At 45.8% G+C, this 10,051-nt stretch overlaps 1 protein-coding gene across 2 annotated transcripts in view; it reads left to right on the forward strand.

The window, feature by feature from the left end:
- The window catches only part of irx4 (iroquois homeobox 4), a 31,797-nt gene extending 21,970 nt beyond the window's left edge, over positions 1 to 9,827 (forward strand). For both annotated transcript variants that reach the window (XM_003219816.4, XM_008108889.3), the window contains exons 4-6: positions 3,539 to 3,645; positions 7,509 to 7,837; positions 8,482 to 9,827. In XM_003219816.4, the coding sequence (XP_003219864.2) occupies positions 3,539 to 3,645; positions 7,509 to 7,837; positions 8,482 to 9,158 (1,113 nt within the window). In that variant the 3' untranslated portion in view covers positions 9,159 to 9,827. The remainder of the gene's footprint in view (positions 1 to 3,538; positions 3,646 to 7,508; positions 7,838 to 8,481) is intronic.
- Positions 9,828 to 10,051: the final 224 nt, after the last annotated feature.

Genomic DNA, 10,051 nt, shown 5'->3' on the forward strand with positions numbered 1-10,051 from the left:
ACCTCAGAGCCACAAGTGCTGTTGGTTTTCAATTCGCATTATTCCAATTCCACATAGCAGATAATCAAAAGTGAAGGGAGTTGTTGTTCAGTAACATCTGAGAACCCAAACTGGGTAAAAACTAAAGAGCACTGACCAGGATGTAAACACATTTTGGTGGCACTCTGTCTATGTGGATTCTCAATCCATTGAGTCAACAGTCATTTGAAGGCAACAATAAGGCTCCGTGATCCTCAATGAAAATGAGTTTGACACCCCAACCTAGGAAAATGTGTCTCAAGCCATCTGTTGTGCCAAGGACCAGTGCCATATTTTGCCCACTAACTTCAATTGTTTCTTTCTTCCCTTTGAAATTCACCATGGATTGGCAGCCAATGGCTTGAGGATCACCATTCAGTAGCATTGGCCAAGGCTACTTGGGGTCTAGTTTTTTAAGTTCCAACTTTTTATTCAATTCTGTGGTTAACTTCCTCCTTCCTGATGGAGGACCTTACAGATTCCTAGGGAGAACCCCTCTCTAGGAAATTTTAGGTCCTTCAGTGTGACTGTGATCAACTTCCTCCAGTCATGTAAAACCAAGAGATTTCTAGAGAGAACACCTCTCTAGTAATCTCTTGGTTCTCCATTTCTAGTTTGATTATTGATCTTTGATTATTTTAATGTTGTTTTTATACTCTGTTGTTTTCAATTGTTTAATTAGATTGTTATATGTTTATTATGTTTTTAAATGTGTTTTTAGTTAGTAAACTCTGGGCTTAGTCCTGCTTGTAAACTGCCCCGAGTCCCTTTGGGAAGATGGTGGCAGGATATAAAAATAAAGTTATTATTATTATTATTATTATTATTATTATTATTATTATTATTATTATTATTATTTGAAACACAACAAGATGAGTCCACAGCAGACACTCTGCTGACTGCTGTACTGGATCACACACCAGACACTTCACAAGTGTCTAGGGCTGTGTGATGTATCTGCAAATATTGCATGCAGATCCCAGTAAAGTGGCCTTCTGCAGCTGGCAGATGGTAATTTTGTCAGTGCCGATTGTGTTCAAGTGCAGGCCAAGGTCTTTAGGCACTGCACCCAGTGTGCCAATCACCACTGGGACCACCTTGACTGGCTTGTGCCACAGTCTTTGCAATTCGATCTTTAAATCCTCATATCATGCCAGCTTTTCTAGTTGTTTCTGCTGTCCCCTGGGATTCCAACATCAACAATCCATACTTTGTTTTTAACACGATTGTGAGGTCAGGAGTATTGTGCTCCAACACTTTGTCTGTCTGAATTCGGAAGTCCCAGAGTAGCTTGACATGTTCATTCTCAAGCTACCTGGGACTTCTGAATTCAGACAGACAGAGTGTTATTATTATTATTATTATTATTATTATTATTATTATTAATAATAATAATAATAATAATAATAATAATACATGACTGTTGTGTTTATCTAGTTTTATGGGGGCAAGTTTACAGAAAAAAATTAATACAAATGTGAAGTGAATGAAGGTATAGGATCTGTTTGGAAAAACCTCTAAACAGCTTATCATAGCAGTTCCCATGCAAATGTATGGCTGACATCACAAATCTATGTGAATGGTGGTGGGGAGTTTAGTACCATATTTCAGACTACATTACTTTTCTACATAAATCTTAAAGGCAACTAGAATCCTTCGGTCTGTCTTTCCCATTTTCCTGAAAATGACCCACTGAAGTGAGTCTGTAACAAGAGGGTAGTACAGAGCGGGCCTAGTGAGTGACATGAGGCCTAGCAAATATTTTGAAGGTAGGCTCTCCATCCTCTCTAGGTAGCATGAAAAATTATGGTAACTATGGTCCATCATTACATGGAAAGACATAAATAACCCAGCTAGTAGAATCATAGGACTGAAAGAGATCACAAGGACCATCCCATCCAACCCCCTGCAATGCAGAAGTATCAGGAGACAGGATCATGGGGGAAATCCTCATAGCCTCAAAAAGTTCAGACAGCTGTGTCAATCCATTTCTGTGTGTTCACACGCTTGCACTTCACATTGCAAGAATGATAACTCACAATTCCATTTCGCTTTTAAGAAAAGCTGTTGATGCTCTAGCTACTTCTCAGTGAGAACTGAGGCTCACCTCTGAAAGAACAGAGAAGATGATAGATAATATCAAAGGAGGCTGGAAGGAAGTAGTTGTCTTTCACTGAAAAATCCCAGAACTTAGCCCCTGCATAGAGGTTCCACAACTTTATACACCACAACACTGGTTTGTGACATCTAATAGCAAAAGATGTGGGGGTTTGCTTTAAGTTCATTATGAACTATTTGTTACCAAATACTTATTTCAAGAGACACCACTGCTAGAAGCTATCTGCATGGATCCAGCAAGGAGGAAGTTCCTTGCCTTTGTCACATGTAAAAACCCATGCATGGCAACTTTGGTTTTGCAAGTACATTAGATTTGTCATGGTTTTCTTTAAATGTGGAACAACATCTATACCCAGGAGTCCCCCTCCCCCAAATGTCATACTGCACTTCCCAGTTGATTACAGGCATGCCACTATTTTGTCCATGACAATGCCATATTTGACCCTTGTTTGTTCCTAGTAATTTCCCCTTGGTCCCTTTGCAAAGTCCAATGTATACAATAAATCTTGTTTACATTGGGAGTAGGAGCAGGGATTGTCAGAATTAAGGCATGAATAATTATACTATGTAACAAAAACTGACCCTTTTAAGTGGGCGGTACCTACTGTGAAAGTAGTTTTTATACTCCAGAAGCTTCATTTTTTGTAGCTGCCACTAACTATGTTGAATTGGTTGAGTCTCAGATGAGATATTCATTGAACAAACAGGATGCCCTGCAGCAACAATTATTTTTCAGTTTAATAAACATTTTCTGTGTTTCTATGATAGACCCAATTTGGAAACTATATTTATAACCAATGAACAAAAATCGTTTCCAACAAAGGATTCCCCCTGGCAGGAAACAGCCAGGCCTTGAAGCTGCCAGGCTATTCAATGCTAATCAAGCTGGTCAATTGCAACCTTCACACTTACCTCTGGCAGATAAGAGTTCTTTCTCCCACCCTGAATATTCGACTGAAACATAAATCCCACTTGCCTAGTTTCTAACCCCTCACAACACAAGACTAGGTGTGGGCGAAACGTCAGTAGAGAACATGACCATATAGCCTGGAAAATTCCCAGTAATTCCGGCCATGAAAGCCTTCACACAACAACAAAAAATGTTATCAGTCTAAGGCTGCTTAACTGCTTCTGAGTATCTGAAACATATTGGGCCAAGGATCTGCCCTCTAAAATATGTCACCAGTTTGTTTTCTTTTCCAGTGACAATAATGCTTAATTAGTTAATTAATTAACACCCACGCCCCATTTGTCCCAGAACAGGAACTCGGTGCTGCTTTAGCTTCCAATTTAATTCAATTAGCTTAATAGTATCCAACAAGTGCTCTAACCCCTTTCCCTGAAACTGATAGGATTTCAAAGGGCTTGTTGAATGACGCTGTGCTTGGCTTTCGTGTTCCAGAACAGCTTTGAGTCCAAGGACGGGGGCAGTTCTGCGCATGCGGGGATCACTCAGGCGGCTGCTTACTACCCCTACGACCACACGCTGAGCCAGTACCAATACGACAGGTAAGGCCCTCCACAGCAATGGGTTATTGCGAGGCCCCACTCGGGAAACGTGAGGATTTCTGCACCTGATCGAAGACCTTTTGACTCCTGGAGTGCACCTACATTATACAATGTGGCCGAAGAAGCGAAAGTGTGCAGCCTAGATGGACAGGATCCGAATGGGAGTAGAATACTGTTTGTGTAAAGCCACAAGTTCTACACTTCTCGGTGAAATCAGTTACCAAACTGCCAGTAGTTTGGACAGAGATTATCTCTTCCCCACCTTCTCTCTCTCCAAAAGTGGCGATCACAGGTTAGGCTTGTGTTGTGTCCGGATGAAATAAACCGGATGTTTGCACTGATACGAGGCTTGTTTGTTTATACTTCTTGGAACCTCAAAGGCTGAGGTTCCCTCCAGCCTTTGATCCATCGCCAGGACTTGGTTTCTGACTGTTTAAGCATAAGACCCACAGACTGGAAAAGTTTCCTTTCTTAATGGTCCCCCCCCCCCCCCCCCAGGATCCGCCTCCCTACCCCAGACCATGTAACTTTCCCAGTTTGTCTATTCCTCGGCTGCAATGTTTCCGAAAGTAATTAAAATAAGAGATTGGTCCCGACCCCGTGGATCCAATTAATTTAACTGAACGGGGACTTGCCATCATTTTGGATTGGAGAATGGATGCCCTTAAGAGAGCATTGGACCTTTCTCTGCGCATGCGCCTTCTAAACGCCAGCGCTCTGGGCGCTGCGGTGATCGATCTTGTATCACTTCTCTTCCTTTCAACGACTCTGACTCCCTCGCAGAAAACTCCAATGGCTCCGTCTTAATTGCATAGAGACGCCCATCGCGCATGCGCCACTGGGATTGATTGGCAACGGAAGGAAGAGACAAGGCAGTCTCTCGTTGGTAGAGGGTGGAAGAGTTTTATGCCAACGTAGAAGTAGTTGTGTTGGGTTAGGAATCCCTCAGCTTGGCCCTGTCTCTAGACTAGCTACTCATTGAGGACTGGGGACTTGATGACACAAGAGACTTGTGCAGTTCAGGGAGGAAACCCAAAAATCCCCTTCTTCAGCCTTGACTGCTCAAGTCTATCAGGTTCAGCATCTTCTTCTGCTTGTCCTAAGGCAGTGGTTCTCAACCTGGTGTCCCCAGATGTTTTTGGCTTACAACTCCCAGAAATCCCAGCTAGTTTACCAGCTGTTAGGATTTCTGGGAGTTGAGGGCCAAAACATTTGGGGATCCCAGGCTGAGAACCACTGTCCTAAGGGCTTCATCAGGATGTCTGCCAACATATCTTCTGATCTGCAGTATTCCAGCCTCATAAATCCCTCTTCATGTGTGTTCTTCACTATATGGTACTTTGTGTCCACATGTTTGAGTAAGGGGCTGATCTCCTCTGTTTGAGAATATCTTAGACACCCTGGATTGTCTTCAAAGACTTCTATTGGTGTTGGCTCACTGATTCAGAAGTCAAGTAGCACCATGTGTAGTACTTCAACTGCTTGCAGGCTTCCGCTGCTGACACATACTCTGCTGGTTATGAAGTTTAGGTCTGGTACTCTGCTATATTTAGGGTGGAATCACCACCAACTGAGGATTATTTTGGGCCTAACGGCTCAGATACCCCAACAAGTTGCAATTTTTTTAACAATCATCTTGGTGGTTTAAGCAACAGAGTTGTGGTAAGTCTACACTGCAGGATGGATGCGGTTTGACACCACTTTTAAATACCATGGCTCAATGTTGAGGAATCCTGGGAGCTTTTGATTTTGCAAATGCTGTAGCCTTTTCCTTGCCCAGTAGTACTGGTGCCTCACCAAACTACACATCCCAGTATTCTGCCCGCTTTTACACGGGAGGCTTGGGCGAGTTATTCCCTCCATCCCCACGCATCATGTTTAAAAAAATGCTTTGGAGTGGCGTTTTTTTTAAAAAAAAAAAGCCTACACTACTCCAACCTTTTAAGCCCGGTGGGTGTTGCTGACCTTTCCTTGGATGGTGTACATTAAATATTCAGGTGTAGCCCAATGTCTTGTGCGTTTCAAAAAAAAAAAAAACTCCAGAAGGAAAGGGTAGGTGAGAAATTTACCTTTAATCATAGAAATGTATATGTTTATTAATGATTGCACACCCCCAAGGTGACTTGGGTGTGTTCTAGGGGGGAGAGGCAGCAAAATGGGCTTTATTTTCCCTCTATGTTCCCATCTTGCAACCCGATGCACACAAGCCGGCTGTGACAATAAGTCAGCTTCACTGAACACGGTTCAGATGAACACGAATGCTGTATAAGTACTGTGCTCCTTTACTAAGCAAACCCCAGAGAAGCCTTACTTCCGAAGAAACCTAGATGGTGTTTCCGCATCCTTTTAAATAACTGCTTTATGTTTTTAGAGCCCATCTACATGCCTTCTCCCGTGCAAATACATTGTGAACCAAGGCTCTGCCATAAAACGCAGTTTAACTGGATTGAGCCGCATTGTATGGCAGCGTAGCCTCTTATTATGCAGTTCAATGTAGTTAAACTGCATTATATGACAATGTAGATGGGGCCTAAATCCAAATCTACATTTTTTAGGAATTGAGGATGTGTCTGTGCTGCAGAATTAATGCAATTTGGCACCACTTTGTCCTGCCTCAATGCTCCTGGAGTTGTAGTTCCTTTCGTTCCCTTCGCCTGCTCTGCCAGAAGAGCTTTGGTGTGTTGTCGAAGGCTTTCTTGGCCCGAATTGCTGTGAGTTTTCCGGGCTGTTTCGCCCACAGGCATCTTCAGAGTTTGTGAGGTCTGTTGGAAACTAAGCAAGTGGGGTTTAAATACCTGGTGTATGTCCAGGGTGGGGGAAATAACTCTTGTCTGTTTGAGGCAAGTGTCAATGTTGCAATTGGCCAGCTTGATTAGCATTGAATAGCCTTGCAGCTTCAAAGCTTGGCTGCTTTCTGCCTGGGGGAATCCTTTGTTGGGAGGTGTTAGCTGGCCCTGATTGTTTCATGACTGGAATTCCTCGGTTTTCTTTATTGACTGTCCTGATTCTAGAGTTTTTTAAATACTGGTAGTCAGATTTTGTTCATTTTCGTGGTTTCCTCCTTTCTGTTGAAATTGTCCACATGCTTGTGGATTTCAATGGCTTCTCTGTGTAGTCTGCCATGGTGGTTGTTAGAGTTCTTCACTTAACTACAAATCCCAGGACTCCATATCAAATAGCAGAGTACTTAAAAATACAAAAATAATACATAGCCCTCTTCGACATTGCCATATAATCCAGATTATCGAAACCGATTATCTGCTTTGAACTGGATTATCTGAGTCTACACTGCCATATAATCCAGGTCTAATTAGATAATGTGGATTTTATATGGCATCCAATCGATAACATAGAGGACCCTTAGGCTACTTCCACACAACTGAATAAAATTCCACATTATCGTCTTTGAACTGGAATATATGGCAATGTGGACTCAGATAACCCAGTTCAAAACAGATATTGTGGGATTTTCTGCCTTGATATTCTGAAATATAGGGCTGTGTGGAAGAGCCCTACGTTGGGAGTTTACTGCCAATAAGTGTGCAGAGGATTGCTACCCCAACGACAGGTATGTCGTTCTATACTATAGAATGAATGAAGTTGGAAACTGAATTCCCTGGCACCCTGCTATGAAATCATGGGAGTTGTAGTTTTACAAGGTCTTGAACCTTCCTCGACCCACTATAGCTCAGGATTCCATAGCAGTGAGCCAGGGCAGTTTAAGTGGTGCCCTGTTCAAATGCATTCATTCCACAGTGTAGATGCATTCTTTAAAGACCTCTTAAAGATTCTGGGAGTTGTAGTCCCCAAAAGGCAATTTTTCCCAACCTTGGATGTATTAATAACGCCTCTGGCTCTTGCAGATACGGCACCATGGACGGCAGCACCCGGAGGAAGAACGCCACCCGAGAGACAACCAGCACCTTGAAGGCCTGGCTGCAGGAGCACCGCAAGAACCCCTACCCGACCAAAGGCGAGAAGATCATGCTGGCCATCATCACCAAGATGACCCTCACTCAAGTCTCAACCTGGTTCGCCAACGCCCGCCGTCGCCTCAAGAAGGAGAACAAGATGACCTGGCCCCCCAGGAACAAGTGCGCCGACGAGAAACGGCCCTACGAGGAGGAAGAAGAGGAGGAGGATGACGGGGAGGGGCAAGGAGGAGGAGGCCTCAAAAACGAGAAGATGGCCGGTAGGTCCCAAAGTCCTTTTTTCCTTGGGGCGAAAGCATGAGTCTCCTTTCCGTTTCTCCTTCAATCCCCCAAGACTAGAGATATTAATGCCCTTGAAAGTAAGCCTTGAGATGTGCAAGGAACACGGAGAAGGAGCACGGAGATGCATGCCTATGTGGAGGTGGAGTGACCGATGGGGCCGACATAGTGACCAAGTCAACCTTCCCTCTTTTAGTTGGGAATCTCACTGCTGCTGCGGAATGTGCAGCTACCTACTTGCTCTTCTACCCTCTGGACACATTCCAGCTTGTCGACATCCCCCTTAAATTGTGGTGCCCAAAACTGAGCACAGTGTGATTCCAGGTGTGGTCTGAGCAAAGCAGAATAGAGGGGTAGCATGACTTCCCTGGATCTAGACTCCTATTTATGCAGGCCAAAATCCCATTGGATTTTTTAGCTGCAGGGTCACATTGTTGGCTCATGTTTAACTTGTTGTCCACGAGGACTACTTTCATTCATCATTTTTGCCAACTTTCTCTCGTGTCAATGTGAGAATGCCTGTATTAAGAATGATAAGTGTAGATTCAGTCGGTGAATATGAATGACCGATGAGCTAATTGCGTACATTCATGAAATTCCTTCTTCACCCCCCCCCCCCCCCCAGATCCCGGAAGCAAGGAGGACAAGGAGCTGGGCCTGAGCGACCTGGACGACTACGACCCGCTGGAGTCAGAGGGCTCCGAGGGCGAGCTGAAGGCGCCTCCTTTTGGGCCTGTGGCGGAACCTTGCAAGGAGCCTCCCTCCTTGGGTGTTGGGACCAAGGGCTGCCTCAAGGACTCCGCGGAGAGCTGCGAGAGGAGTTGCGAGGCCAAGCCGTGTTACCAGCAGCAGCAACACCAGCAGCAGCAGCTCCTGGAGCCGGGCAGCAAGCCGCGCATCTGGTCCCTGGCGCACACGGCCACCTCGCTCAACCAGGCGGAGTTCCCCTCATGCATGCTGAAGCGCCAGCAGGGGGCACCCTCTTCTTCCTCCTCGTCCTCTTCTTCCTCTTCGGCCGGCCCCGCTGCCCCTCCGGCCCCCAAGGACTCCCCCGTGGCCAACCTCAGGAACTGGGTGGACGGCGTCTTCCACGACCCGCTCTTCCGGCACAGTACTTTGAACCAGGCCTTGAGCAACACCGCAGTGTCTTGGGCCACCTCCAAGGGCGCCCTCTTGGAGAGCGGGGCCTTGGGGCGCTCCGCCGCCGCCGCCGCCGTGCTCAAGGGCCTGGCGGGGCCCCAGGACCCCGGCAAGGACTTCCTGGCCTTCCCCAAAGCCGGCAGCAAGATGTTCTGCTCCTAACGGACCGGCCCCGCCCGCCTCCTCTTCCTCCACCTCCTCCCTCTTCGGGATGATGGGGAGGGAGTTCGGGGTCCGGGGGAATGAATGGGGGGGTCAACACAGACTTGGCTTCCAAGTAGCGACCTTTTTTCCAAACGTGCTTCAGTCCCTGGCCGCGTTTGAGGACAGAAAGATAAGAGACTTCCTTTCGGAAGAGTCTTCCCCCGCACACACACTTGGCTTAAGGGATCAACGTCTTCACTGTTATTTAAGTCCAGAGCACGTTCCTCTAGAGAGCAGGCGCCGATTTCCGGTTTACTTTGGGCAAGTTGTTTACAAGGCGCCACATTCGGATTCAGCGCCCTAAAGGGGAGGGTGTTGGGACCTGGTGGTCTCTTCTTTTCTTTGTTGATTTGTGGCATGCCAGATTTATGTTGTCTCATCTCCCCCAAAACAACAACAAAAAGACTTTCCTCCTCGGACTTTTCTTTTCTCCCCCTTTTTCCATTGTTCCCATTCCTCCCACAGAACAAGAGGAAAACAAAAACAAAAAACAGAACCGCACTTCTTCCACCGACTTTTGACACCATCGCGCGCACGCACACGAACAAACACGACATTTGAACTTGGCCAAATAAGCTATGTCGAAAAAAAGGTTATGTGCACTCCGAATAAATGGTTTGTCTCTCAGAGGCTGGCCTCGGGTTTGTGGTCTGTTGGCACTCCCGGCGGCAGACCCGCCCTAAATCGCTTCAGAAGCGGAGGAGGGGAGGAGAAAGAAACATCCATTGGTGTGGGTCAGTTCATTTGAAGGCCAAGGGCCCTGCCACAACCTTCAAGTCAATGGATCTTAAACTACACTTCGTATCTAGATCCTTAAAACGTGATCCGATCATCATCCGACATATCTAGGA

Source organism: Anolis carolinensis, chromosome 4, assembly GCF_035594765.1.
Source record: "Anolis carolinensis isolate JA03-04 chromosome 4, rAnoCar3.1.pri, whole genome shotgun sequence".
Taxonomy (NCBI): domain Eukaryota; kingdom Metazoa; phylum Chordata; class Lepidosauria; order Squamata; family Dactyloidae; genus Anolis; species Anolis carolinensis.